The following is a 26,160-nucleotide window of genomic DNA, read 5'->3' as shown; positions in this document are numbered from 1 at the left end:
TGTTGTTCCTGTGGCTGCCTCTTATCTGTGAGCTAAATAAGTGAATATGTTGTTGTTCTTGTTTGCTGTTTCACAGGTCTGCTTTGTCATCTGGACGATGCATGTGTCAGCAACCCTTGTAATGAGGGCGCCGTGTGTGACACCAATCCCCTTAATGGTCGTGCTATTTGCACCTGTCCTGCTGGTTTTGTGGGTGGTGCCTGCAATCAAGATATGGATGAGTGTTCCATTGGTAAGGTTCCTCCTAACTTTTTTATGTTTTAAGGTCTCAATCTGTGACTGTACCAAATATATAAGGTTACTGATCATATGCCTTCTGGTGACAGGTGCAAACCCTTGTGAGCATTTTGGAAAATGTGTGAACACAGAAGGCTCCTTTCAGTGTCAGTGTGGTCGTGGATATACTGGCCCACGTTGTGAAATTGACATCAATGAATGCCTTTCCATGCCCTGTCAGAATGATGCCACCTGCTTGGACCGCATTGGAGAGTTCACTTGCATATGCATGCCAGGTATTCATACTATTTTACATGTATATTTTTCTTCACTGATAAAAGAACAGTTCCATATTGATACAGTTTTACATTTTGATAGCTTTTAAAACAAAGTTCTTAAAAATATATTATTTTGGTAGTAAATCTAAACCATTATTGCCCAAGTCCATTCTTGGAGAGCTACCATTCAGCAACTTTTTGATGCACTCCTGATCCAACACTGAATAGTCTCACCAACAGTCATTTATCTCAGCAGAGATAATGAGCCATTCATTTGATTCAGGTATTTAGAGAAGAATGCATCTAAAAATTTCAATGTAGTAGTTCTTGAAACTACTACATTGTAGTAGTTTCAAGAACTACTACATCATTGACCAGATGATTTGACCATCATCTGGTCAAATCTGGTCTGATTTGACCAGATGATGGTCAAATCATCTGACCATCATTTGGTCAGATGATTTGGATCTAAATCATCTGACCAAATGGTAAATGGCCTGTACTTGTACAGCGCTTTATCAAGTTCGCTGGACATGAACGCACTTCAAACCACATTCACTCATCAAACATCGATGGTGGTAAACTACATTGTAGCCACAACTGCCCTGTTCAGTGTGAGAGAAGTGAGGCTGCCATATACTGGTACCACCTGAACTTCTGACCACCACCAGCAGGCAAGGCTGGTAAAGGTCTATGCCCAAGAACACAATAACTGAGACGGACCAAGTGGGGGTTTGAACCGGGCAACCCACCAGTAACGGCATGAACTCCTACCATCATAGCCTTAGTCGCCCTCAGAACAAAATGTTGGATTGACAATTAGTAAACCATAAGGTTAGCATTATCCCAAGGAGAACAATGTTTTTAAACTTGACCTTAAACATAATTTGTTGTTCTGCCATAAAGACTTCAACTGTAGGCTGTTATGTAACACAATTCATCAGACATTAGGAGATCAGTTGCTTCTGTACCACACTGTACTCCCAGTGGGTATTAGTTTGTGTACAGTTTTATTTGAACCCTAAAACATAGTCAAAATAACACACACAGTCCTACATGTATGTCGTGGGGTCTTTGGTACTATACAAATTAGAACTGGGAGGTTGGTCTATAGGACTGGATGTGAGAGAGGGCAAACAGTTAGGGGGAGGAGTGTGCTGTGAATACTAATGAGAGGTAGAGTGGTGGGAATGGATTGGAACAATAAGGCCCCTCTGTGCTCCACTTTGCACCCCTCATAGACACGGTGAGGGAAAGAGGCTTTTTCCCAGAGCCCACCCTTCTCCCCCTCCTTCATTTCCAGAGACAGGACCTTCCTCATCACCGTTCTCATCGTCAGCCTGGCAAAGCTCATGTGGAGCTTCTGATTATTTCTGATTCCACGCTAGCCTCTCCACAGGGGCAGCACTCTCATTCACATTCTGTTTCATCTCAAAGGACTAGCCCGCCATAGTTTGCCAATGTAGAATGTATAACATGTATCTGGTGAATGGGACATTGACCCAGGGAGGTGACATTTTTTGTGGACAGCTGGGTGTGGTGATTCCAGGTCAGTGAAGTGGCACCACTGGACATGGTCTTGGAATCTTTTGGGCCATCTAATGAGTTCTTTCTAGATCTTCCTCTGGATTCACATCAATCCGTGTTTTCTTAAACAGAGTTACTTTTACATTAATTATGAATTTGCAGCAACAATAAGAAAAGTAGGCAATTAAGATTGAACTTCTATATTCCAGGTTATATGGGGACTTTCTGTGAAATTGACGTTGATGACTGTGAGAGCAACCCATGTGTGAATGATGGCATCTGTCGGGACATGGTCAACGGCTTCACTTGCACCTGTCAGCCAGGTAGGATTCGATGAATTAATCTAATATCAGTTGCTTCTCTTTGGGTCCATGGAGTCTGTTTGCAGTTTTAATTCTAATTAAGCAGTGAAAAACTCAATTTAAATATATGTAAAAACCAAAGTACCAATGGGCTACACACTACTTCTGCCTGTTGGTATACAGAGCCACCACTCATAAAAAGGCCGGCCCTAAAGACTGCCGATCCTCCTGCCAGAACAAAGGCACCATTGTGACCCCTGCTTCCCTCCTCTGTGGAATGTGGAAGGGACAGCTCTCCCTCATCCTGCCCTGGTAGTGCTGCTGAGGGGGGACAGCAGTTCTGCTAATGAGATTCTTTTCCAGGTCCGCAATTTACATCTGGGACAGACGTCCCCCCCTCCTCCAGCCCCTAGCTAGCTATTGAGATGGTGGACCTAAAGCAAGAAGTAGAGGAGGAGGTGTGGGGGTCCCAAAAAGAAAAAGAAAAACAATCCCACCGTCTCCTCCAAACACCCCTTCAGTAGCCCAAGAACCAAACACAGAAACCATTTTGACACTGTTAATCAACTGAACAGTGTGTTGCCAATGTATCACTTGGCACTGTGCTCAAAGACTTAAAGCTTGTTCAACTCTCTCAGCGTGGAAACTCTTTTTGTATTATTATATTCGAATGTGGATTCTTCACCCAATATGTACAGTAGCTTAATGGAAATGTCAATAGCATGACAGCAAAATTGATTTGAATCCTTATTTCATTTGTTTAAGAATTGTTCCAATTGTTGGAATCTTTTTACAACCTAATCACCGCCTAGTAATGGTCAGATAAGTGTTGGTTGCAATGAAAATATCACTAGTCTCTAACAAAGAAAGAAGCCTTTAAAGCTACCTTAGCCAGACATGACTAACCGAACTACAGGCCTCTGCGGCTGCCCTCTGACCTAGGATTGGACCCTTTCACTGGACCGTCTGTCTGACCTTTAACCTTTGTGTTTGCATGTCCCAGGGTTTACTGGCACCATGTGTCAAATTGACATAGATGAGTGTGCTAGCACTCCCTGCCAGAATGGAGCAAAATGCTATGACCGGCCCAATGGATTTGAGTGCCGGTGCGCTGAAGGTAAGGGTCTTTACATATAATTGTGTTCAGTAGATAGGTGTTAGCTCTACACAAACCAGCGTCTCCTCAGACGGTGGTGCAGATGATCTTTAAACAGTTATTTGGTGTTTAATAAGTATTCATTGTTTGGGGGTGAATTATTTCTTTGGGTGTCTGCTGGCCAAGTGGCCCCTGATCCTCCTTTTTCCTCTCATTGGGTGTCAGGATCATGAGGTCACAGAGGACCAGCAGTTTGCCTAGTAAAGAGCCTTGGTCATCACTCCTACATCTGTTCATTTCTTAAAACCCCACACAACACCTTATGTTGCAGTTTTGACATCAACCCTTTTGTGTTTAGTCACATCCATACACAAAGGCACATAACTCACAATGACATACAGTTTGTCGTAAAGTTTGTTTGTTTAAGCTTGCTGACTGTGTCTTGAAATTTAACATGTTTGTTTGTAACTATGCCAATGGAGGAGCCTGCTTCATTGTTTCAGTGGCCAGCTGCTTGGTATTCGCTGTGTTTATGGGCCCCTTCTGTTGACTGAAGTGGCCCTGTTTGACATGGTGCTGTCTATTGTTCCCTGCACCACTGAGAACAAAGGCACAGGACTGGAAGGCCCTTTTTATTACTTCAACCATCTTAACATTTCACTACAAACACAGCACAAACCAACAGTTTGGTGTGCAGACAAATGCATGGTAAAATAGAAACCATAGTCATCAGAGTACAAACATCAGAAGGTTTTATGAAAAAAAAAACAACAACCAATAAATTAAACATAGCAATGGATAAACTAAAAAAAAAAAGACAATGAGCTATGGGAGAAAGCAGTAAGGTGACTTGCTGTTACATACAAGAAACCTAATCATGTGTGCATTTTTCCTTTTTAGGTTACGAAGGGAGACTCTGTGAAATAAATGTCAACAACTGTCAACCAGACCCATGCCACCACGGTACTTGCATCGATGGCATTGCTACCTACACATGTAATTGTGATCCCGGATATACAGGCTATCGCTGTGAAAACCAACTTAATGAGTGCCACAGCAATCCTTGTCAGAATGGGGGCAAGTGTGTGGACCGGGTCAATAAGTACATCTGTCAGTGCCAGCATGGAACTTCAGGTAGGAGACAACTCCATACACAATATATGTTATTCGAATTGTTCAGTCACGGAATGTGCTGAATTTTGCATTCTTTAATTGTTAAAAGGTTTATTTATTTTTACAGAATAATGTGATTCCCTTTTCTTACCTCAGGTACAAACTGTGAGATAAACTTTGATGATTGTGCCAGTAACCCTTGTGACTATGGCATCTGCAAAGATGGCATCAACCGCTATGATTGTGTTTGCAAACCTGGCTTTACAGGCAAGTCTCTCTGGAATTAAAACTACAAGTTTCATGGAGCAAACAATGATTTCTAACTGGAAATACTGAAATGTGTCTAATGTCTCTCATTCCAGGTCCTAAGTGTAATGTGGAAATAGACGAGTGTGCATCTAGCCCCTGTAGAAATGGGGGAACGTGTATTGATGAAGAAAATGGATTTCACTGCCAGTGTCCTGAAGGCTTTAAACCCCCTTACTGTTACTCCCAGGTGGATGAGTGTGGCAGCAGCCCATGTGTCCATGGCTCCTGCAGAGAGGACATAAACGGGTATGAATCGTTTTAACAGCAAAACATGTTTACCGCACTATACATTAAGATCCTGTACAACAAAGCAGGTTTGGAATATCTGGAGTATGTTTAGATGATCCTAATTAACTAGATATGAAAATGCTTACCAACTTAGTAGGTAAACCCATGTTTTCTAAAAATGAATAAAATGCATTTATGTAAGAATAATCAGATTCCCAATCACAGTCACTGAGCTGGAGCTACATATTTTTGATCAAAAGTGCTAACATTACAGCAAAACAACATGGGAATGTTAACATTTAAAGGATAAACTCAACAGAGTTTCTAGAAAAGCCAAACAGAAGGCTTGGAAAAAAAGAGGAATTGAAATAAATAAATTTTATGAAACCTAACTTGCTCTGGAGCAGGTCTATCAAAACAAGATCCATGATCTTGCTTTATAGTACAGGTCCCTAGTCTTCATCCGTTCATTTTTTATGAACTTGTATCTGTGGCTTTCTGATTGTACTATTGTGTTTTCAGATACCGTTGTGACTGTGAACCTGGATGGGTTGGGAAGAACTGTGACCTGGACAGGAATGACTGTTTACCAAGTCCTTGTCAAAATGCTGGAACTTGCATAGATAAACTTAATGGTTTTACCTGCAAATGTCGCCAAGGTTTCAGAGGTGAGCACTGGACAAAGTTACACAAAAACAAACCTGAAGTTACAGTTGTCTGGCTCCCCCTAGTGGTGAATAAAATGTGCAGCTGCATCTAGCCACAAGTTGTAGACTGTGGCTAGATGTAAGTGTTGCTATACACTTCCAGTCTACAGTTTAATATAAGTGTTATTATACACTGTAAGTGTCACCTTTTTGCTGCTTCTGTTTACAGGTAACCTCTGCCAGGTGAACAACAATGAATGTGCTTCCAGCCCCTGTCTAAATAAGGGAACTTGTGTGGACGGTGTTGCCAGTTTCACATGTCTGTGTGAGCTCCCCTATAGTGGACCTACCTGTGCTGAGGTCCTCACACCTTGCTTCCCTAACCCTTGCGCCAATCATGCAGTCTGTACCCACACCCCAGACTACCTGGGTTATCAGTGTAACTGCCAGCCAGGATGGCAAGGTTAGAAAACCCGATTCAGTCGCACCAGTACTTACAATTTATTGAGAGATAATCCATTTTTACAACATTACATTTTCACAAAGCATATCTCATTGTGTTGATCTCTTGCACTGTACAGGTCAGTTGTGTGACATAGATATGAATGAATGCATGTCGAATCCCTGCAAAAACCGTGGGACCTGCACAAACACGCTAGGAGGCTTTGTGTGTTCCTGTAGAGCCGGATTTACAGGGCTGACTTGTGAAACAGATATCAATGACTGTTTTCCCAGTAAGTGACATTTTAAATATATTGTGTACAAATATTATATCTGTCAGCACCTGTCTGTCATAATACTATTACATTCACTGTTCTGATCAAGGTCATTTTCTCCCTTTGTCCTTTCAGACCCTTGCTTAAGTGGAGGTTCGTGTACAGATGGTGTGAACTCCTTTCACTGTAGTTGCTTGCCTGGCTTCACAGGCCCTAGATGTGCACTGGAGATCAATGAATGTCAAAGTTTCCCCTGTAAAAATGGAGGCACCTGTACAGACTATGTCAACTCTTACACATGTAGCTGCCCACCTGGCTTTACTGGCATCCACTGTGAAACCAACATTCCGGATTGCACTGAAAGGTAAGTGTGTGCTAAAGGTAAGCCTGAACCAAATTTCCTAATAAAAAGTATGAATTTAACTTGTTTTCCACATTTTTACAGCTCTTGCTTTAATGGAGGGACTTGCACGGACAAAATCAATGGCTATGCTTGCACCTGTCGCTCTGGCTTCACTGGCTCCCACTGCCAGTATGAAGTAAATGAGTGTGACTCTCAGCCATGTCTAAACGGAGGCACCTGTCAAGATGCCCTGGAGTCCTTCCGCTGTTCCTGTCCAAAGGGCTTTGAAGGCAGCAGGTGCCAGGTATAAGCTCTTAAGTACATTTGAAATGTAAAGTTAGGAGCTTGAGGCATAAAACATTTATTCTGTAGGCTCAGTATTTCAGATTTGCTTCTTTTGTCTCTGATTTCTGCTTCTTGGCTTTTCAGACGCCAGTTGACTGGTGCCGACGCTTGTCTCTGTGCCAGAATGGAGGACGTTGCCGCCAAAAGGATGCGTCTTTCAGTTGCAATTGTCCTAATGGTTGGTCTGGACGTTACTGTGACATCCCAAACATGTCTTGTGAAACAGCGGCTCGCAAGAGGGGTATTTGACTTTTCTATGCTCTTGATCGCTGAGCCTGCACTCTTAACTGCAACTCGAATATTTACAAATATCTTTCAAATTAGGAATCCAAACAGATGAGCTTTGCCACCATGGTGGTCACTGTGTCAACACTGGCAATTCACACATTTGTAAATGCCCTGCTGACTACACTGGGAGCTATTGTGAAACACAAGTGGACCAATGTGAAGACAAACCTTGTCGCAATGGTGCCACCTGCAGGTCATATGTTGGCGGGTACCAGTGTGATGTAAGTCAAATCCCTTATCTATTCTGAAACAAGTCGATTCTTCAGTGTCAGATTTTACCACAGATAATTTTAGCAGGGGATTTAAATTTGCCCTTTAATTTTTTTCAACCTACATAAATATAATGAGCTTATCCTATCATTACAGTGCATGCCTGGCTATACTGGACAGACCTGCGAGATTGAAATCAATGAGTGCCAGTCTCATCCATGCCAGAATGGGGGCACTTGTATTGATCTAGTTGGACATTACATCTGCTCCTGTCCCCCCGGCACACTGGGTACGCAAGAACAAAAGCAATAGAAACTTATGCATATCACTAGAGAGTTTACTTTCTGTGTCGAATAGATAGTACCTATATTCATTAGTGTGTGATAATCTTCTGTTTTGAAGGTGTTCTCTGTGAGATTAATGAGGATGACTGTGCGCCACCACCGAGGCCACAAGGTGTTCCACCCAAGTGCCTCAATAACGGAACCTGTGTAGACAGAGTTGGTGGTCATCGCTGCAATTGTCCACCGGGTTTCACAGGAGACAGATGTGAGGGAGACATAAATGAGTGTCTCTCGAGCCCTTGTAGTTCCACCAACAGTCTTGACTGCATCCAGTTGTCCAATGATTACCTGTGTGTCTGCAAGCCTGGGTTTACAGGTTAGACAATCTTCCTTCTTGATGGTCTGTAACAGTGCATTCTGTTTGGAAACGTAACCACTGACAAATTGTTTTTTTTAGGACGAAGGTGTCAGAACAGGTTCAGCGTGTGTGAATCTCAGCCTTGTCATAACGGGGGTGCCTGTTCAGTAACTAGCAGCACCCCTCTGGGATACACCTGTACATGTCAACTTGTAAGTTTAAAATTGTTTTGAGTATTCAAACATCTAATTTCACATTACAGTTTGCCAATGACAGGACAATATCAAAAGGTTGTAATCACAAACTTCCTGAACAATGTTTATCTCTAGGGTTATGCTGGTCCAAACTGTGAAAGGAGCATGTCCTGTCAGGAGCTGTCCTGCTACAATGGCGGAAGCTGTGCCCTTACCAAGAGGGGAACACGCTGCGTATGTTTGACAGGCTATGGCGGGCCCCAATGTCAGCATCACAGTAATGATGGGTGCTCTTCCAAGCCATGCCAGAATGGAGGCCTGTGCACCGAAGAAACCAGCTACCCATTTTTCCATTGCCAGTGTCCAAGTGGATTTATGGGAAAGTGGTGCGAACAAAGCAAATCTGAGCTTCCGGCTCTCGCCTGCCCTAGGGCAGACTGTCCAGGCAAAGCCAATGACGGTGTCTGTGACAAGGAATGTAATACACTTCCTTGTCGTTGGGATGGTGGTGACTGCTCCCTGGCAGTGAATCCCTGGGCTCATTGCGCAGACCCCCGCTGCTGGCGTGCCTTCAACAATAGCCAGTGTGATGAATTCTGTAACAACCCTGAGTGTCTGTATGACAACTTTGACTGCAGAAGCAAAGAGAAAATTTGCAAGTGAGTTTGATTTGATTGATAAGGTTGATTCCTTTCATTTAACAGTAGCATAAATTAGTTAAGATGATCCATGTGCTTTTGTTTTCTCCAGTCCAATATATGCAAGTTACTGCGACGCCCATTATGCTGATGGTCAGTGTGACCAGGGCTGCAACACAGAAGAGTGTGGTTGGGATGGCTTAGATTGTGCAGAGACGGTTCCAGAGGATCTTGCCAATGGTGTTTTGGTGTTGGTCGTCCTTCTGCCTCCAGACAAGCTTCTCCTCACTGGCAAAGCTTTTTTGCAGAAATTGAGTGCTATCCTGCACACTTCAGTGCGCTTCAGATTGGACAAAAATGGAGACGCAATGATCCTTCCCTACACCCGTCGAGAGGCACGTCTCAAACGAGAACTTGGACATCAACATGAAGTTGTTGGGTTAGTCAGACACTGTAAATATAAACGATAAATCATTACCTGGGGATTGCTCTGTACACAAAACACCTTTTCCTATGTCTTTTTTTTTGTAGGTCCATAGTCTATCTGGAGATAGACAACCGTTTGTGCATTCGGGATTCAGAAGACTGTTTCCCGACTGCTAAAAGTGCGGCAGAGTATCTCGGAGCTCTGTCTGCAACAGAAATGCTCGACTTCCCTTATCCTCTTCGAGAAGTTAGAGGCAAGTGTGAATTCTGAGTTAACACAAGATTGATGGGTCACTCAAATGAGGCATATGCAAATCTAAGCTTTCTTGTTCCACAACAGGAGAAAAGATCCCCATGGATCCCATTTCACCAACAGGATGGTCGAATCTACCTACCCAATGGATGGTGCCATGTTTAGTGTTTATTTTTGTTTTGGTCATCCTTGTGATTGGCATGTTGATAACTCGTCGGAAGCGTGAACACAGCACCCTTTGGTTCCCTGAAGGCTTCTTTCTCAAGAAGGAACCCAGCAGTAACAAAAACCGCAGGGAACCTGTGGGTCAAGATGCTCTTGGACTGAAGTAAGTTATTTGTAAATAGAACTTAAAACACTTTGTAGTTCATCGTTAATGCAAAACGGCTTGCTGTTATCGTAGGAATCAGTTTTGAGTTTCAGTGGCTTTCCTGGAACTTATGCTGCTGCATTTTTTTTTTTTAATTTGTAATCAGACACATGCCAAAAACAGTTGAAGAATCTCTCCTCGGTGATCACAGTGATCAGTGGATGGATCCAGATTGCCCAGAAGCCAAACGACTCAAGGTTTGTCACACAAGTTTTTTTTTTACTGTACATATTTTGCATCCTTTTAAATTGATGCTAGTGCGAGAATTTATATTACCAAATTTCTATATAAATTCAGGTTGAGGAGCCAAGCATGCTCTCAGACAGCGAAGATGCAGTGGACTGCAGACAGTGGACCCAGCACCATCTCGTAGCTGCAGACATCCGTGTACCACCCACAATAGCCCTCACACCACCTCAAGGAGAATTTGAAAGTGACTGCATGGACGTTAATGTCCGAGGCCCAGGTTGGTGTAGAAGTTTAATTTTAGGATGAAAGCTGTCTTTTGACAATACATTTTAATCTTTCTTCACCAATCATGGTGGTGGTCACTTGAAATGACTAACTTTTTTTTTTTTTTTCACTTGTCCACATCCCAGATGGTTTTACACCTCTGATGCTGGCATCATTCTGTGGAGGCGGCCTAGAGCCTGAGGTGACAGAGGAGGAGGAGAGTGAAGAGTGCTCTGCCAACATTATCTCTGACTTAATCTACCAGGGTGCGTCGCTCGCTGCACAAACAGACCGTACCGGTGAGACAGCACTCCACTTGGCTGCTCGCTATGCACGTGCTGATGCTGCAAAGCGCCTGCTGGATGCCGGAGCAGACGCCAATGCTCAAGACAACACAGGACGAACACCGCTACATGCTGCTGTGGCTGCAGATGCACAGGGTGTCTTCCAGGTAATCGGTTATTAGGACGTTGTGTTCGTTTATGACATTAGCAGTACAAAGACTTTTAACTCTTTCCCAAAATGTATGGTATAACTATAAAGGTTTTTTTTCCCGTTCTTTCCACTCATTTAGATTTTGATTCGAAATCGCGCCACTGATCTGGACTCCCGTATGTACGATGGCTCTACTGCTCTAATCCTGGCTGCGCGACTGGCAGTGGAAGGCATGGTTGAGGAACTCATTACATGCCATGCAGATGTCAATGCAGTCGATGAATTGGGTAAGTCTCAGATCTCCAAATCATTTGGTTTAAATTCATGAAAATACTTAAGCAAAACCAAAATATTTCATCCTAATGGTTGACGTCTCTTCTAGGTAAATCTGCTTTGCACTGGGCTGCAGCTGTAAATAATGTAGATGCAACTATTGCTCTGCTGAAAAATGGCGCCAACAAAGATATGCAAGATCTCAAGGTAATTTTAAAAACACAAGCACGGAATCCATACATGATGCATATGTCTGTATTTGAGGGCTTGTTAATTTTTATGTGCTTTCTGTCTGTTTTTCAGGAGGAGACCCCTCTGTTCCTTGCAGCCCGCGAAGGAAGTTGTGAGGCAGTGAAGGTGCTGCTCGCTCACTTTGCAAACAGAGAAATTACAGACCACATGGACAGGCTGCCGAGAGACATTGCTCTAGAGCGTATGCACCACGATATTGTACAACTTCTTGATGAATACAACACAGTGAGGAGTCCCCAGAGTCATGGAGCAGCTGGACACCAACTCGCAGGAGGCCACACTCTGTCTCCTCTCATGTGCCCTCCAAGTGCCTTCCTCCCTAGTCTGAAGAACACCCCTCAGAGCAAGAAGAACCGCCGGCCTGGGGCCAAAGGTTCCAGCCTTGGAGCCCAGCATGCTGCAAGTCTCAAGGAGTCAGTAAAGGCTCGCAATAAGAAGCTAAGTCTGGACATGCAGAGTGCCTTATTGGATAGCTCGGTTACTCTGTCCCCAGTGGACTCCCTAGACTCACCGCACGGGGGAGCTAGCAATGCTGGCTACATCACCAATCCAACGTCACCTGTTGCCATGCAGTCACCAGGCCTTTTCCATTCCTCCATGTCTGTTCCAAACACCCCAATGGTTCACAGTAGCATGTTGGAAGGAGGGGGCCCATTTGCTGTATCTCTTGCCCAAATTAATGACATTGGAGCGGGAGCAATGTCCATGCAGGGCCGTGTCTCTATGGCGTCAGATGTCAACCACGGCTATGTGCTGAGTTCTGGCCAGCTGGGGATCAACATGGGCATGGTCAGTCCTGTCAGTGTGCCGTTTGACTGGCACAGTCGCATGCCTCCATCCTCTCAGTGTGGTCAGCAGGTTGTGAATATTGTGCAGAGTAGTCAAGCAGGCATGCATGTCCAGAGTCCAGCCATGCAGCAGCAGAACATGCTGATGCACCAACAGCAGCTCTACCGCAGTCCAATGCTGCAGCCCACACCGGTTACCTCCACACCGACCATCAGCCCAGTGAAGCTGCCTTCCATTGCAGAGCAACAGCAGCTCATTAATCACAACATCACCAACCAGCCAAGCATGGGTCCTATGGGAACGTCCACTCCATCTACCCCACAAACCTCGCAGCCTCCACCATCATTCTTCCAGCAACATCAGCAGCAGCTGCCTCAGCAGTCCTCTCAGCCTCCTGTTCAGCCCACCCAAGGAGCAACAGCAGCAGCAGCAGCCCAGCCAGCTCAGGTCCTTTCCTCCCAGCCGAGTGGTAGCGCTGCAGGGAATGAGGATTACCCAACGCCTCCTTCCCAACACAGTTATTCATCCACATTAGATGCCACACCCAAGCATTTCCACAATTTGCCCAGTGAGCACCCCTATCTGACACCCTCTCCAGAGTCTCCAGAGCACTGGTCCAGTCCCTCTCCCCACTGCGTCTCCGATTGGTCAGATTCCACGCCAAGCCCAGCCGTCGCTGTCCCCAACCAGACCCAAATTACTCAAATCCCAGAGGCCAATGGCAAGATGCAGGTGTTTGCATGAAGGTCATTCGGACTCGACCTGAAAAAGGACCTGGGTTAAAAAGACTGGCTCTTGGGTCTGTCTATGTTTTATCTGTCAGCATGTTTCCAAGATTTTCTTTGGAGTTGGGCTGGCAATATGTGTAAGAGGACCGTCTGCTAGTGAATACGGCAGAGAAATAAAAAAGTAAAGGGAAATGTGTGTTGTCTGAAAAAAACTGCAGACAATTTAATGAAGTAATTCTGTCACGGATGGACTATTTTTGATTCTTAAAAAAAAAAAAGTATATGAAGAAAACCAAGTCTTTAATTTCAAAGACTTAGGGAAACTCTCCAGAAAACTAACAAACATTTAAAAAGTAGAACAGAGGAAAAGTGAATTGTTGAAGGGAATTTGTTTATTTTTATTTATTGTTTTTATCTATCTGAACTGCTCTTTAGTTTTTTTTTCTGTTCTAGCCTCTCATATAGACTGCCACTGTAATGTTAAAATGGTTCTAGCAACGACATTTCAAAAATTGCTCTGCCGTAGTTATGTTTGAGTTGTGGTAAATAGCAAATTTATATATGAGTGTTATGAACAAGAATGTAGATGAGTGTCTTTAAAGCACTTCAACTGACCAGCCTCAAAGGGCAAGTCTTTGTCAAATACATTTGGCATCATTGGATATTTATAATATAAGGGGCATTTAATCGCTGTGAATTTTACATATAATCTTAAAAAAAAAAAAAAAATCAGAGACAATATTAAGTGTGATGCATTTATTTTATATAACTATTCATTGACACTAGAGTATTTGTTGATGGTCTTACTGCCGAGTCTATTACCTTTAGCATTCGTTTTATTTATGCTTCAAAGAAAATGTGTTGGCCTTTAAAAATCAGCCTTTCACTGCCCTTACATTATATTTTTTATTGTTTTATACTCTGTATATTTGTGGAAAAGCATAAATACTTTTTTCTTTGTCAAACATCACTTCAGATGTATTAAGCTATGCTTATATCCGCTGCTATTTTATATCACTCTTTGTTTCAAACATTCCTCCGCTGTTTCTGGCTTTTTTGTGTTTGGACCACCGCCTTAAGGTAACACTAAAAGGTAACCAAACTAGACAACAAAATCTTTTGAAATTGTTGACCCCAATAACCTGAAGTGGACTAAATGGACTATTGCAGCTGAGATCAAGTTGGGAGTGGTGACCAGTGTGGGTGGGGCTGCTGGACTGTGACTGCTGCTGCCCTGTCACTCCTCAGGGAGGTGTTTTATGGCATGCAGAGGAATGATTCCCTTGCATCTACAGTAGATACCACGTCCAGGGCTCACGAAGTTGCGAGCTAGTGAAATAAGAATGGGGGGGGCGGGGGGTGAAACAACACTACCGTGTAGTGTTTATGTTCCGTAATTCTAAGATGAAACTCAAGTCATTTAGCTAACCACTTGTATTATGTCTGAACAAGTATTTTGTTTTTCATATAACCTGGCCATGTAGAACGGGGGGTCGGTCGCCTCTTTATAACATTTTGTGCACATTTCAGACTTTTTGTATCGTAACATTTTAAGAAAGACACTTTGGCATTTTCATTTAATGCTTTTTGAGCAGAGACAAATTAGCTCATCACTTCTAGTTATTGTTTTTACGGTGACAATGCCTAAACACTGCGTCTAGTTGAGTTATCAGTTGAGTTTATTTTTGTTTTCCTATTTTATCTTGTTCATTATAGAACCAGGTGCTGGTCTCTCAGACCTGGGAAAGTGTTGATTTTCACAGTCCAGTTTGCATCTTATTTGCAGGTGAAAATGTTTGGTTTGTCTGTTTGTTTGTTTTTTTCTAATTTTCTGGTCTTAAAATTTTCCTGCCAGGTCACACTAAGTGTTTTGTGCATTCACCATTTCAGTTACAAAATTTCAGTTGCAGATTGTAAATATTGTTTGTTTTGGGTAGATCGTTGCTTAAGAAGTCTTATTTTCCTAAAGTGATTGTTATGTACTAAAAAGACAGAAATAAAGTGTATTTCATTTAGCATTATTTGAAACTGAGACTAATGAATATTTTTTTAGCAATCTTGTTACAACAGCACATGTTGATATATCCTCAGTTTATTCCTACAATTGTTCAAAAGTAGTTTAAAGTCACTGTCAACATTTCTCAGCAGTTTTTCTTTTCTTTTTTTTTAATCAAACTTGTTAAATATATTTGTAATAAAAAATACAGGGAACTACTTTTCAGTACATTATTTATTATTATTATTATTATTATTATTATTATTATTATTATTATTATTATTATTTGCTTTTAGCTGTGTGTTTCAGCAATGTGTTTTAGCAGTCTGTTTATATCACACTAATATACAGAGCAGCTGTTCTGAATGACAAGTTCAGATCTGTCATATTCCCAAGGTATTAATGATAATCTTAAAGGGATTAACTTTTCCTTATTTCCAGATAATATCCTAAACATTTTCCAATCAGACACTGATCAGGTTTAACCTGTGCTCAGTCAAGTAGTAGAAACTACCAAACACAGCTATTTGGTATAACTTCAGCATGCATGTATAATTTATTACTGCCAAAGTCAAAACTGGGTGATATTGTCAATGTAAAAGCTGTTCTTTAAATATAGTGTAAAGATGAGACCAACCATGTGTCAGCACACTGATATTGGCTCAATGGATTCTTCACAGAGGTAATTATAACCAGGATGAGACAGAGATTACTTCACTTAGTCGTGCTGGAAGATAAATGCCATAGACCTTTGTCCTGTTTAAAGTAAAGGCTTAATCTACTTTCTTTCAAATGCAACACATTGCTAACATTGTAAAACTTTCCTCCATTTAACAGTCTGTGAAATATACTGTGCATTCACATATTTTATGTAAAAAAAAAAAAAAAAAAAAAAAAGATTGAGAAAACACACAATGGAAACTCTCATCCAGATTTAGACTCAGATTGAAAATGTGCTGACCTACATTTTAGAAATGATCTAAACAATCCTCAAGCCATCTGAGAGAAATACAAATTTTATCACCGTAAACTGATCTGACATAATGTAAGAATAACTGTGTGGAAATTATATTTCAACCAAAATTATTCTTTATGTCCCAGAAAGAACCTTTCTAAGAATTTAACTCCATGATGGTCCACATATATAGAGAGATAAGTATATTTTTAATATATTGACCTTTTCTTTTGCTAAAATTTTTACTTTTAATTTTAAAAAATTGTTTTTTTCTTAATTCTAGACTTATCTTGTGCCTTTTTGCACCACTTTTATTTACCTTTGAAGTCATTTTTTAATGGTACAGAAATTAAACTAATTAACTAAAGAACTTCTTTTTTTTTTAAGTCATGAACCAGGGTTTAAATTAAGCATCAATAAATGTTCTGTAGACAAAAGCAATGTCTGAATCAATTGTGATTAAAGTAGTTTTTACTTTAAATACTAAAATAAAATGGCAATATATACTGAAGGAATTTCATCAACTTTGATAAGAACTTAATAAATGTCTTTAAAATAAGGACCAGTTTTCAAGATATAATTTATTAATGCAATAACATAAAATAGGAATATTTAAATAGACATAATTTGACAGAAGCATATAATAGACAGTGCAGTTTTTAAAAGTATAGAACAATTTCTTCTATCAGGCTTTGAAGGGTTAAAAAAAAACACCTGAGTTTCTAATGACCAAAATCAAACCAATAAATTTAAAGGATCACATACATCCAGTTTATATCTTCAAAAAGAAAAAAGAAAAATCATTAAATCCTCTTCTAAGGGTAACAAAGCTAACAAAAGATTTATTTGTTTACAAGAATAACTGCAGTAACCCTAATCAACTATTGCATCTACTTCCATTAAATTATTATTTGTTCCCCTTCCTCCAATTCATCATGCGCAGAATCCCCAAGGTGGCGTTAAAAACAGCGTCATGTTTAAAGATCATTTTATAGAAAGCTTCCAGAGGAAGTCTGCCAGTGGGATCTGCATGCTTTAGTGCAGTCATGGGCATGTACAGTCGGTTGGTCTGGTGCCGTAGAGGAGGCTCCTTGGCTGTAATCACTTTATGTGTTTGCTAAACAGTGAGAAAAGAACAAAACTTTGCATCAAAAGGAGTCTTCTGGTTATGCATTTTAACTGAAAAGGAAATGTGTTACCTTTAATTCTCAGATTTAAGGACACTGTCACTACTTGCCTCGGCCACATCCTCTGGTGTCTGGCCTAAAGTTGTGAAGACCTTTCTAGAGTATGGAAGATAAATGTCACGGAAGATCCTGGCCGTCTCCTCGTCTGTCTCAGACAGATCTGTGTTCTCTGCATCCTCATACACTTTTCTTTCAAACTCTGTCATCACAGGACCAGGTTCCACCAGTGTAGTCCTAGGAAAACAAAAGTACGTAAATCTAAAAGCGATGCATTTGCTGAGCTGTAAATTCTTACCAATGTAGACGTTTAGATAGCTAAAGTTTTACTTGGGGACTAGAGCTGCATTTTTAAAAATGTTGTATTGTTCGGGACATGTAATCACTTGATGTTGAATTTCATTGCTTGCACTGCCAGACTTTCACAAAATCCTTCCACAGCAAACTTGGACGCAGAGTAGATGTCGTTGAACAGAAGTCCTTTGTGGAAACATTGGGAGAACATCAAAAGTGTTTTACAATTATTAGGTTTGTCTGAAACTGAGCTCATTAAAATAAAACCCACCTTGTATCCCCATGACACTGCTCATCACCACGATATGGCCACTCTGCCTTTGCTTCATGTCTGGCAGCACCTCTTTCACCAATCGCACCAGGCCAAAGAAGTTGACTTCAAAGAGTTCTTTCATTGAGGTAATACTTTGGCACTCCAGTGGTCCAATCATGCCAATGCCCGCATTGTTCACTACAACAATGAAATATTCTCTTTTAATAATGTTTGCTTGTTAAGTGAAATTTATTTTGAATAATCCTATGCAAAGGAAACAGACCGAGGACATCCACTTGTCGGTTGGGGATGCTGTTGATGCACTCTTTGATGGATTCTTCACAGCAGGCATCCAACTTTTGGATCACCAGGGTTTTATTTAATAAATCACCTGCTGCTTTTTCTAAAGGGCCACGTTTCTCAAGATCCCTCATTGTGGCAACTACTGGCTCAGACAAACACACAGGATGTCACTCACTTTGATTACTTATTATCTACTGGATACTGAATTTTTTTAAGGTGCAGCAAAGAACATCAACAGCTTACCTTTAAACCGTTTGGTCTCATCCTTGGCCAAGCGTACTGCCACAGCCAAGCCAATACCAGAGGAGCAACCAGTAACCAGCACTCTCCTGGTCCCCATGGTGGCGACCTCAAGACTTACCAGTGGACTATAATAATAATTTAAAAAAAGCTCAAATATCTTTTCTACACTGCTATGGCTTTCTTGTGTTTCAAGGTGTGATAAGCCACATTTACTTAAGTGCTCAAAGTGAGTCAGAGTCTACCACGGCCATGTTTGCATAGTATATTTTAAGTATATCAATCACTATCCCTATATAATAGCTAATATTTCTAAATGGTTGCATAATAAGGCTATAAAGATGCCACAGGTTGGGCCAATAACCCCTTTCATATAAAAAAAAAAGACCAGAAAGTGCGCTGAGGTAAACAAACAAAAGAAAAGCAAACTCATTCAAATAGCAATAGTAGTTTTTAAAGTAAAAACTAAAGAAGTATCATCCAATTTGAAATCACAGTAGTTACAAAATGTCCATGACAACAAGATAATTATGCTGTACGTAATTACCTTGAGAAGAAATCCTAAAATGTTTTTCTTCAAAAGGGAAAAGCTGTATTTTTAGTTGTAATAGGATTAAATATGGTATAGGATAGAAATAGGTCATATCTACAAAGGAATATAGTATACTGCATAATGACAGTTTAAAACATAGTTTATTGTGAAATAAATAGCTGTTCTTTGAAATAAGACAATACATTTAAAAAAAAAAATCACAGACACCTTGGACTTGATCCAGTTTAAAAGCTGTTGTGAAGTATATTGGTTTGTCCGACCTGGATGTTCTTTCTGATATTAAAGACGTTCTACTGGTACAGTTTATATTATTCCTATCACAATCTAAATTAACCTGAGAAAGGTTTTACCACAAGGTGTTTAAAATTTTTTACAACTGAAGAATATTCCAGTTCAGATTTTACCTAAGGATTCTGAGTAGCCCTCTAGATTTTTGATTTCACTCATCTGAACCTGCTGCAGTCATCTACATAACATAGTTAACAATAGAATAAAAAAACAACTATTTTAGTCATGCTGTGCAGGTTTTAAACTGAATCTAGAGTAAAAAACCTGCAAACAAGAAGTAGAAAAACTACTTCTTTCTGACATTTAGAAAAGCCCAATATCCAAGACCTGCCACTCAATGATCTATGCATAATCTTAAATTACACCAAGGTCACTATCTGCTAAATCTTTACAAAAGACTCTATATTGAGGCAGATGTGTTTGTTTGCCACACGGTACCCACCTGCGGAGCGAGCTCTTTAGTCCTCACTGACGTGGAAAACAGTTTGTCAACAGTGCATCGATGAATTGCTGCAAAAACACTGAACAACATAACGAAGTCTCAAATGTCGGGACAGGCAGCTAAAGTCTCAGGGATTACTCAAGCGGCTCGTGTATTATGGGAGTTGTAGTTTTTCGGTTTACTCCAAATACACAAACTGTAGGACCATTTATATTGCTGCTGTTGTTTTTTGTTCTTGGTGGGTATTTTCTACTCAGAATTACTCACTGCGTCTCTTATATGTATATATTTCTTTTTTATATCCTTCAACATTTCGTGGAATTTTATTTAAAGACTACGCCTACACATGAAATACAGTTTTTACCCAGTTAAATTTCTGAAGAAAAAAAAAATCGTCATGTCCAATATATTTCTAAATGTCTAACAATGTATATTATATAAAATAAAATAAAAACACCGCTCTAGATTTAACTAAGTCTTGCAGTTTTTGTTTTGGCCTCTGGAGGGCAGACTCGTCACTCTAATATTCTGTTCAACAATCAGCATGAATGAAACATAATTATCTTTTGGGTCAGAAAGAGTGAGCTTTTATGGCTCCCACACTTCCAGTTAATGGTAGTACGTTTTCCTAAAACATGAATCATTTATTGCATCTCGAGATACATTATTTTTATAGCAGCTTTGAGCAAGAATACAAATGATTTAGAGCAAAAATGTGAAATTTGGAGCAGTGTCTATAACAGAAATCCAATTAGACATTTAAAAAAAAAAAAAAAAAAAAAAAAAACAAGAGTCCAATGAGTGATATGCACCTATATGTCAGGATTTAAAAAAAAAGCCAATTTTCAAAAGTAATATTATTTGTAAATGCTGTAATAAGTACTTAATATTTTGGTTCATCCACACCCCGTCAATCCATGAAAATGTAAAGCTAGTTTTACTAACAGCAGCACCAAAAGTTTCACTTTTGTGGCATATCAGTCTTGGTGGTTCCTGTGATGTTCCTTAGTATCATCTGAGAATGATAGCTAGAGTCATTTTGTCATACATTTGCAAAATGATGATAATGATTAATATCTAGTCCTTTCATACACTTGTTTGAAATGATCATGTTGTTTTCCAATGTTTTGTTTAAATCTACAATTCTTTTCAGAGCTTCACTGCGTTCCTTGTGCCTTCCCGTTGTTTTGAGAATTGTTCAGCTTATTGCGTGCTATCAAACAAATCATTTTATTGTTGGCAAAGAGGAGTTACCAGCTACTGACAATCATTATCACAACGAGAAGTTAACTGGCCTTGAACTGGTTGAGGTGAATAAATAATGTATAATCAGCTTTTCATGCTTCTGTAGTAACTAGAGCAAAATCCACAATAATTTCTAATTTGATAGCTCCCACTTCTTTGTTTCAATCCAAATTACGGAATAATAAGAACTCTTGACTCAAAACATTTATTCAAAGCCCAAAGCAAAATTAGTTTAACAAATATAAAAAATAGATGTGTGTTTTACAGATGAAACTGAAATAAATCATTTCAGGGTCCATTTAATCACACAGATGTGTTAAGGTAAAATAAAGCTCTCATCCTAAAACTCATACAGAGGAACATAATAATAATGAGTCAGCTTCACTGCTCCCTTAAAGCCAAAACAATCCAGTAACTTACACAACCACCATGTTACATGATATTACTGATTCCTTTTTATTCTTTCATTTGTTATATAAGGATGCATCTTGTTCTTATGAGGAAAATAAAAAAAAAACTGTCATTTTTTTTGCAACAGTGGGAGGGTTTCTTTTTACTCCAATCCTTTTTCTCAGTGACAAAAGAAAAATCGTTCACATCTGTTTGACTTGTTATATAACCTCTACATGCTCGCACCATTATGCAATTGGAACTGTTTTCTTTTTTTCATGATTAATGGCAGAGCATTCTGTTAGACAAAGCAGCATATTTATCTGAATTGTCTGTTTAACAGCTTAGTGTCCGTGTCAAAAGTCTTCAAATCCTTTTCTGCTCCTGAAATAATTTTGAATCAAGGAAAAAATAATTCTGTTGCTGAAACTTAAAACTTTCTTCCTAATAAAGTAAAAAGCTTGATTGCATCACCCTGCCTGGTAATCATTTCATTTCAATTGTTCTTTTTTTAAGAGGTTTATTTTTTTGTTTGTGTTTTTGATTGAAAAGTTAATGTGGTCGTATGCATTCCTTTGAAGCACCCACACTTTTTATGACTGAAAGACTGCACGTTCACAACACAACCAGTTCTGCTAACTGAGTAGATTTTTGTCAGCGTTATGAAACTTGAAAAACTAGGTGACACTTTTTAAATGTATCACCTTTATTAATGTGATCTTTCTTGTATTTTCTGTTAAATGTCACATCATAGTTTTCTTATCCATTACACTGTCTGTATAACTTTACTCCTTGAGAATGCGAAAAGATGAATTCTTCATAAAATCACGATAATGATGGACAATTCTTAGTATCCTCCTCATGAAACAGCTGAGTGCCTTCAGTCAGAGCTTTCAAATGGTTTCTGCAACACTGACCACTACAGGAGACCCATGCTCACAGCGACCAGCATCTATAATAACTCTGAAGAAAATTGTCTAGAGTTATAACAACATTTAATTTCTGTCTGGTGATTGATAAAGTATTTTGAACTGAGTTGAATGCAGAGGGTGTGACTGAACATTCTGTCTCCCAGCCCAGATCAGGTGTCATCTGAGGACAAAACAGGTATCGTGAGAGCTTTAAGAAAAGATTTTGTCAATGCCACTAATTCCCTTGGCGGTCCCATTATTTCTCTCCCAGGGAAGTTTTTGTCTGCTTGCTAACCAAATCCAAGGTACTTTTTACATCGTTTCTATGCAATTCATTGATGTGCAAAACTGCGTGTGAACAAGACAATCAGACAAAACACAATGTTCTAACTCGCTCTGAAAACAAACAGATGATAGACTATATATTTATTTATCTTAAAGTGTCAATCCAACAAGCTGTGTCCACTCCTTTATGTCTCAGCTGAGGAACAAGAAACGCATATTAGGTAACACTAACAGCAAAATGAACTCACAAATAATAAAAAAAAAAAAATACACATTTAAAGATCAGATTTCTGGTTTAGAAAAAAACAAACAAAATTCTGCTTTTCCATCAGTGATCAACAGCTGAGGGCTACTGCTCGGGGTATTGCTTTTATGTTTCTATATATTTTATTCATTTATTTATTTCAGAACAAAAACAAATCAGAAAAGAAAAAGCATGTTTTCTTGTTAGTCCAAAGAGAGAATCATTGTTTCTGATTCAGTAACCCGTCCACCTACATGACTGCACATATACACATGATGTTACAGTCAAGGTTACAGTTGCTGACCTTTGTGGCCTGTTGTCTGAGGTGAAGCAAAAGAGTTATAATTAAATTATGCAACATCTATCCTTTGTTATTACATCAGTTGGTGTGACATAAATGCAAGTTTCGCATCTGTATTACACAAAGGCGAGGTTACAGAACACAAGTGAGTATTCCCACATTCTTTTCCCTCTGTAAAGATTTTCTCACATGTTCTGCCTCTCTGTTGTCTGGACTGAATTAGGAGTTCAGGGAGGAGCCTGTTTTCCTTTCATAACCAGAAGGGGATAAATGCTTGCTTTGGGTCGGTACAGGGAGATTACTGTTCGAGAAGCTGAGAACTCAACAGTGAGCTGCAATGTAAGTAGACGTTCATTTTGACTTACATTCTCACTGAACAGAAATGCATTGAAGTTCTGAAACAAGTGCTCTACATTTTTTGTGTTTCAGGATTTGTTTTTCAGGTCTCGTGGGTCTTCTGCTGGTTCTAACAGCTGAAGCCAGAGTTGGGTATGAAAAATGATCTTACTGACACTTTCATTCAGCATGTGGTATGAGTAGATGTTACTTTAACATGTCCTCATGGATGCATGCAAGAGAATTTTATGTGTGCTTTGACTTTACAGAGACTCCTCCCAGCTGGAGTTCTGCAATGAGACAGAGCAGTGCCTGCTGTTTGACTCGATTTGCAAGAACTCCGTATATGAGGTGAGCATCGGCAAGAACAAATAAAATGAAAATAAAAATGGTTTGTATTTGCATGGAAGTGCCTATTTGTTGTCTAAACCTGCTCATTCTTGAAGGGTTGCTCAGGGGCTAGCACCTATCTCCATCAGCATTCGAGGGAGAACATTCCTGAGAACGGCACAAAAGAATTGCATTAATAATAATAATAATTTTCAGGTGCGGCATTATGACTCCGTGAAATGGGTTACGACTAATTACACCAGCTTCGCTATGGAATTTATGATGGTACCGGCATTTTGGAGGTTGTACAAGTACATCACCGGAGAAAATGAAGCAAGTTAGTATGTGATTTGATGCTACCATTTTTTTCACTCACTTCTTTTTTTTTACAACTATTTTTGTGAAAACAAAAATACATTTAGCAAATGAAATTCCACACAATGTGACCTATAAACACAAACACAACGGCAACACTGTTTGTATAATATAAACCAAAGAGCAGACTTTAATAGCATGTAGAAAAATATTGTTCTGAATTCTTCACTGTCTTTCATTCAAAACTTGACTTCCAATTAAAAAAAAATGGTAATTGTCTTGGTCTTGATTAGTAATACTGAAATATTGTGATCCTATAAATGGTCTCCATCTAAATGTGGAATTTTATTTATCCAATTGTCATGTGTATTGACAGTGTGTACATATTTTCGTTTTGGTACACACATTCTGTTTACAGTATTTCTGTTCCCTTGCAGACCAAAAAATCCCTATGACTGCTCCAGTTGTGATGGGATTGCCTGAAAAGAGCATTTTTAGGACGGGTGTCATCACAATGAGTTTCTTGCTGCCAGCAGAATATCAGATGGATCCACCAAAACCTACTAACGAATATGTAAGCTTTGATATAAAACTTGAGACTTCTTCTCTGAGATCTGCTTTTGCTTTCCGCAGATAAAACATTCTTGCTAATTTGCAGGTTTATATCCAAGAGACGCCTGCTATGAATGTCTATGTAATCGACTATGACTCCTACATGAGCACCATGTCTGACAACAAGTACTCCCAGAAACTGTTGAAAGCTCTTAACTCTGCCAATGCACAGTACACGAAAGGATTCCACTTCGCAGCTGGATATGACAGGTGATGAAATGATAAGTAGCCCAAATGCTTAAAACAACCCCAGTATGTTGAAGTCATATTCTAATATCTCTGTGTGTTTTTGTGTTCTTGTAGTCCAAAGCCCAAGAAAAAGAGACACTGCGAGGTGTGGTACGTTGTTGAGGGGGATCCAGTGTGTGATCCAGATCTTCAACCATCTGCATAGTTTACTGAACACAACGTCTGTGCTGTAGCTGAACGTTGCTCAAAATTGAACATAAACCCTGTTTGAACACACAGACAACAAAGCCATTATTATCAGGGTTTTGTACAATTTATTTTGTTTTTGTTTTTGTTTTTTTGTTGTTGAAAAATAAAGTAGTTTTTTGCAGCAATCATTCTGTTTCTTTATTTATCTATATGTGAATGATAGATCTTTGTACATGTACTATACGTACAATTAAAGCTTTGCACATCTGAGCCAGTAGATGGCAACTAAATCTTGAAAGAGCTCATGCAACCTTGAGCTCATGAAAACTTGGCCAATTGTATGAAATCTATGTATATGCTACCTCAAAGTAAACATGCAGTTTAAAATAAGCAGATAATGAACTTAGCATGCAATGTTGTTTAATATTTGAAAGTATCCATGGAAACCATGCACCTTCGCTGCCGTTATGGCTCTACTTTGACGTCATTGTGTGACTGGATCAGTTTGTGCTAATTGTGTTTCAGCTGTATCTTATCACCACTGTCTGGAAGATTAAGATAATACATACAGATTTTTATTACATAACCTGTTGTACACTGCACTGTAATAATGCATGTATTATTTGCAAATTGGGGATTTGTTCAATTTTAGCTAACCGTAAAAAGCAATGGACACATTTTTGAAAACCTCAGTTTATGAATTAACTGCAGTATTATGGGCCTTAGCTTTATTTTTGCAATATTACTACTATGCAGGACAAAATATATACCTTTAATATATTTACCTCAAATAAATAATTGTAGTTTTACATAAATACTTTCAAAAGCATTACAGCACATTGAGGAAGTTATTTTTTCACAAAATTTAAGTGTTTCATGTTCAATAGAAATAAAGAACATACCGCTGGCAGTGCATTAGACAATTATTACCAGGTTGTTGGGGGGTGGAGGGTTGTTGCAGAAATTGATAGCTATGCAACAATTAGACTAATGTTGAGTGTTTTGAATAATTAAAAAACAGAAAGGTGGAAAATTATGTATTCATCTGTAAGTGAGCTATTCTATAATGATATTGTGAACGGTAATACATGAACACATTTATCGTCAGTGTTGGTGATATTTAGAAACAACTCCACTTTCACTCTGAAACCCAGTAATAATTATAGAAAAGGAAGAAGCTGAGAATCAAGCAAGCAAGAAGAAAACTGAACCCACATATTGTGCTTTCTTTTTT

General features: G+C 39.5%; 3 protein-coding genes across 3 annotated transcripts in view; 2 read left to right on the top strand and 1 right to left on the bottom strand.

Moving 5' to 3' along the window:
* Nucleotides 1–15,096, top strand: part of notch3 (notch receptor 3) — a 28,450-nt gene extending 13,354 nt beyond the window's left edge. Inside the window, exons 7-33 of the mRNA XM_007560364.2 lie at nt 77–232; nt 327–512; nt 2,231–2,344; nt 3,327–3,440; nt 4,320–4,553; nt 4,689–4,799; nt 4,895–5,087; nt 5,592–5,737; nt 5,946–6,179; nt 6,298–6,450; nt 6,568–6,796; nt 6,878–7,079; nt 7,205–7,361; nt 7,445–7,629; nt 7,775–7,907; nt 8,021–8,278; nt 8,360–8,472; nt 8,590–9,113; nt 9,205–9,531; nt 9,624–9,772; nt 9,859–10,099; nt 10,248–10,338; nt 10,439–10,607; nt 10,741–11,045; nt 11,169–11,316; nt 11,412–11,509; nt 11,606–15,096. Coding sequence (XP_007560426.1) covers nt 77–232; nt 327–512; nt 2,231–2,344; nt 3,327–3,440; nt 4,320–4,553; nt 4,689–4,799; nt 4,895–5,087; nt 5,592–5,737; nt 5,946–6,179; nt 6,298–6,450; nt 6,568–6,796; nt 6,878–7,079; nt 7,205–7,361; nt 7,445–7,629; nt 7,775–7,907; nt 8,021–8,278; nt 8,360–8,472; nt 8,590–9,113; nt 9,205–9,531; nt 9,624–9,772; nt 9,859–10,099; nt 10,248–10,338; nt 10,439–10,607; nt 10,741–11,045; nt 11,169–11,316; nt 11,412–11,509; nt 11,606–13,087 — 6,452 coding nt within the window. The 3' untranslated portion in view covers nt 13,088–15,096. The remainder of the gene's footprint in view (nt 1–76; nt 233–326; nt 513–2,230; nt 2,345–3,326; nt 3,441–4,319; nt 4,554–4,688; nt 4,800–4,894; nt 5,088–5,591; nt 5,738–5,945; nt 6,180–6,297; nt 6,451–6,567; nt 6,797–6,877; nt 7,080–7,204; nt 7,362–7,444; nt 7,630–7,774; nt 7,908–8,020; nt 8,279–8,359; nt 8,473–8,589; nt 9,114–9,204; nt 9,532–9,623; nt 9,773–9,858; nt 10,100–10,247; nt 10,339–10,438; nt 10,608–10,740; nt 11,046–11,168; nt 11,317–11,411; nt 11,510–11,605) is intronic.
* Nucleotides 15,097–16,585: 1,489 nt separating this feature from the next.
* LOC103143723 (retinol dehydrogenase 8) lies at nt 16,586–19,907 on the bottom strand. Its single transcript, XM_007560362.2, has 7 exons — nt 19,580–19,907; nt 18,300–18,424; nt 18,037–18,198; nt 17,772–17,951; nt 17,593–17,686; nt 17,260–17,443; nt 16,586–17,139 (listed from the first exon to the last, which is right to left on the bottom strand). Exons 2-7 carry the CDS (start codon nt 18,394–18,396, stop codon nt 16,930–16,932), a joined length of 927 nt encoding a protein of 308 aa, XP_007560424.1. The 5' UTR covers nt 18,397–18,424; nt 19,580–19,907; the 3' UTR covers nt 16,586–16,929.
* Nucleotides 19,908–23,192: 3,285 nt separating this feature from the next.
* soul5 (heme-binding protein soul5) lies at nt 23,193–25,114 on the top strand. The gene is made up of 7 exons (XM_007560361.2): nt 23,193–23,294; nt 23,385–23,444; nt 23,561–23,642; nt 23,838–23,958; nt 24,374–24,510; nt 24,595–24,758; nt 24,852–25,114. Coding segments are annotated over exons 1-7 (657 nt in total). The 5' UTR covers nt 23,193–23,292; the 3' UTR covers nt 24,943–25,114.
* Nucleotides 25,115–26,160: the final 1,046 nt, after the last annotated feature.

This window comes from Poecilia formosa, unplaced genomic scaffold (assembly GCF_000485575.1).
Source record: "Poecilia formosa unplaced genomic scaffold, Poecilia_formosa-5.1.2 Scaffold115, whole genome shotgun sequence".
In the NCBI taxonomy this organism is placed as follows: domain Eukaryota; kingdom Metazoa; phylum Chordata; class Actinopteri; order Cyprinodontiformes; family Poeciliidae; genus Poecilia; species Poecilia formosa.
This window is presented reverse-complemented; position numbering and strand designations above follow the sequence as displayed.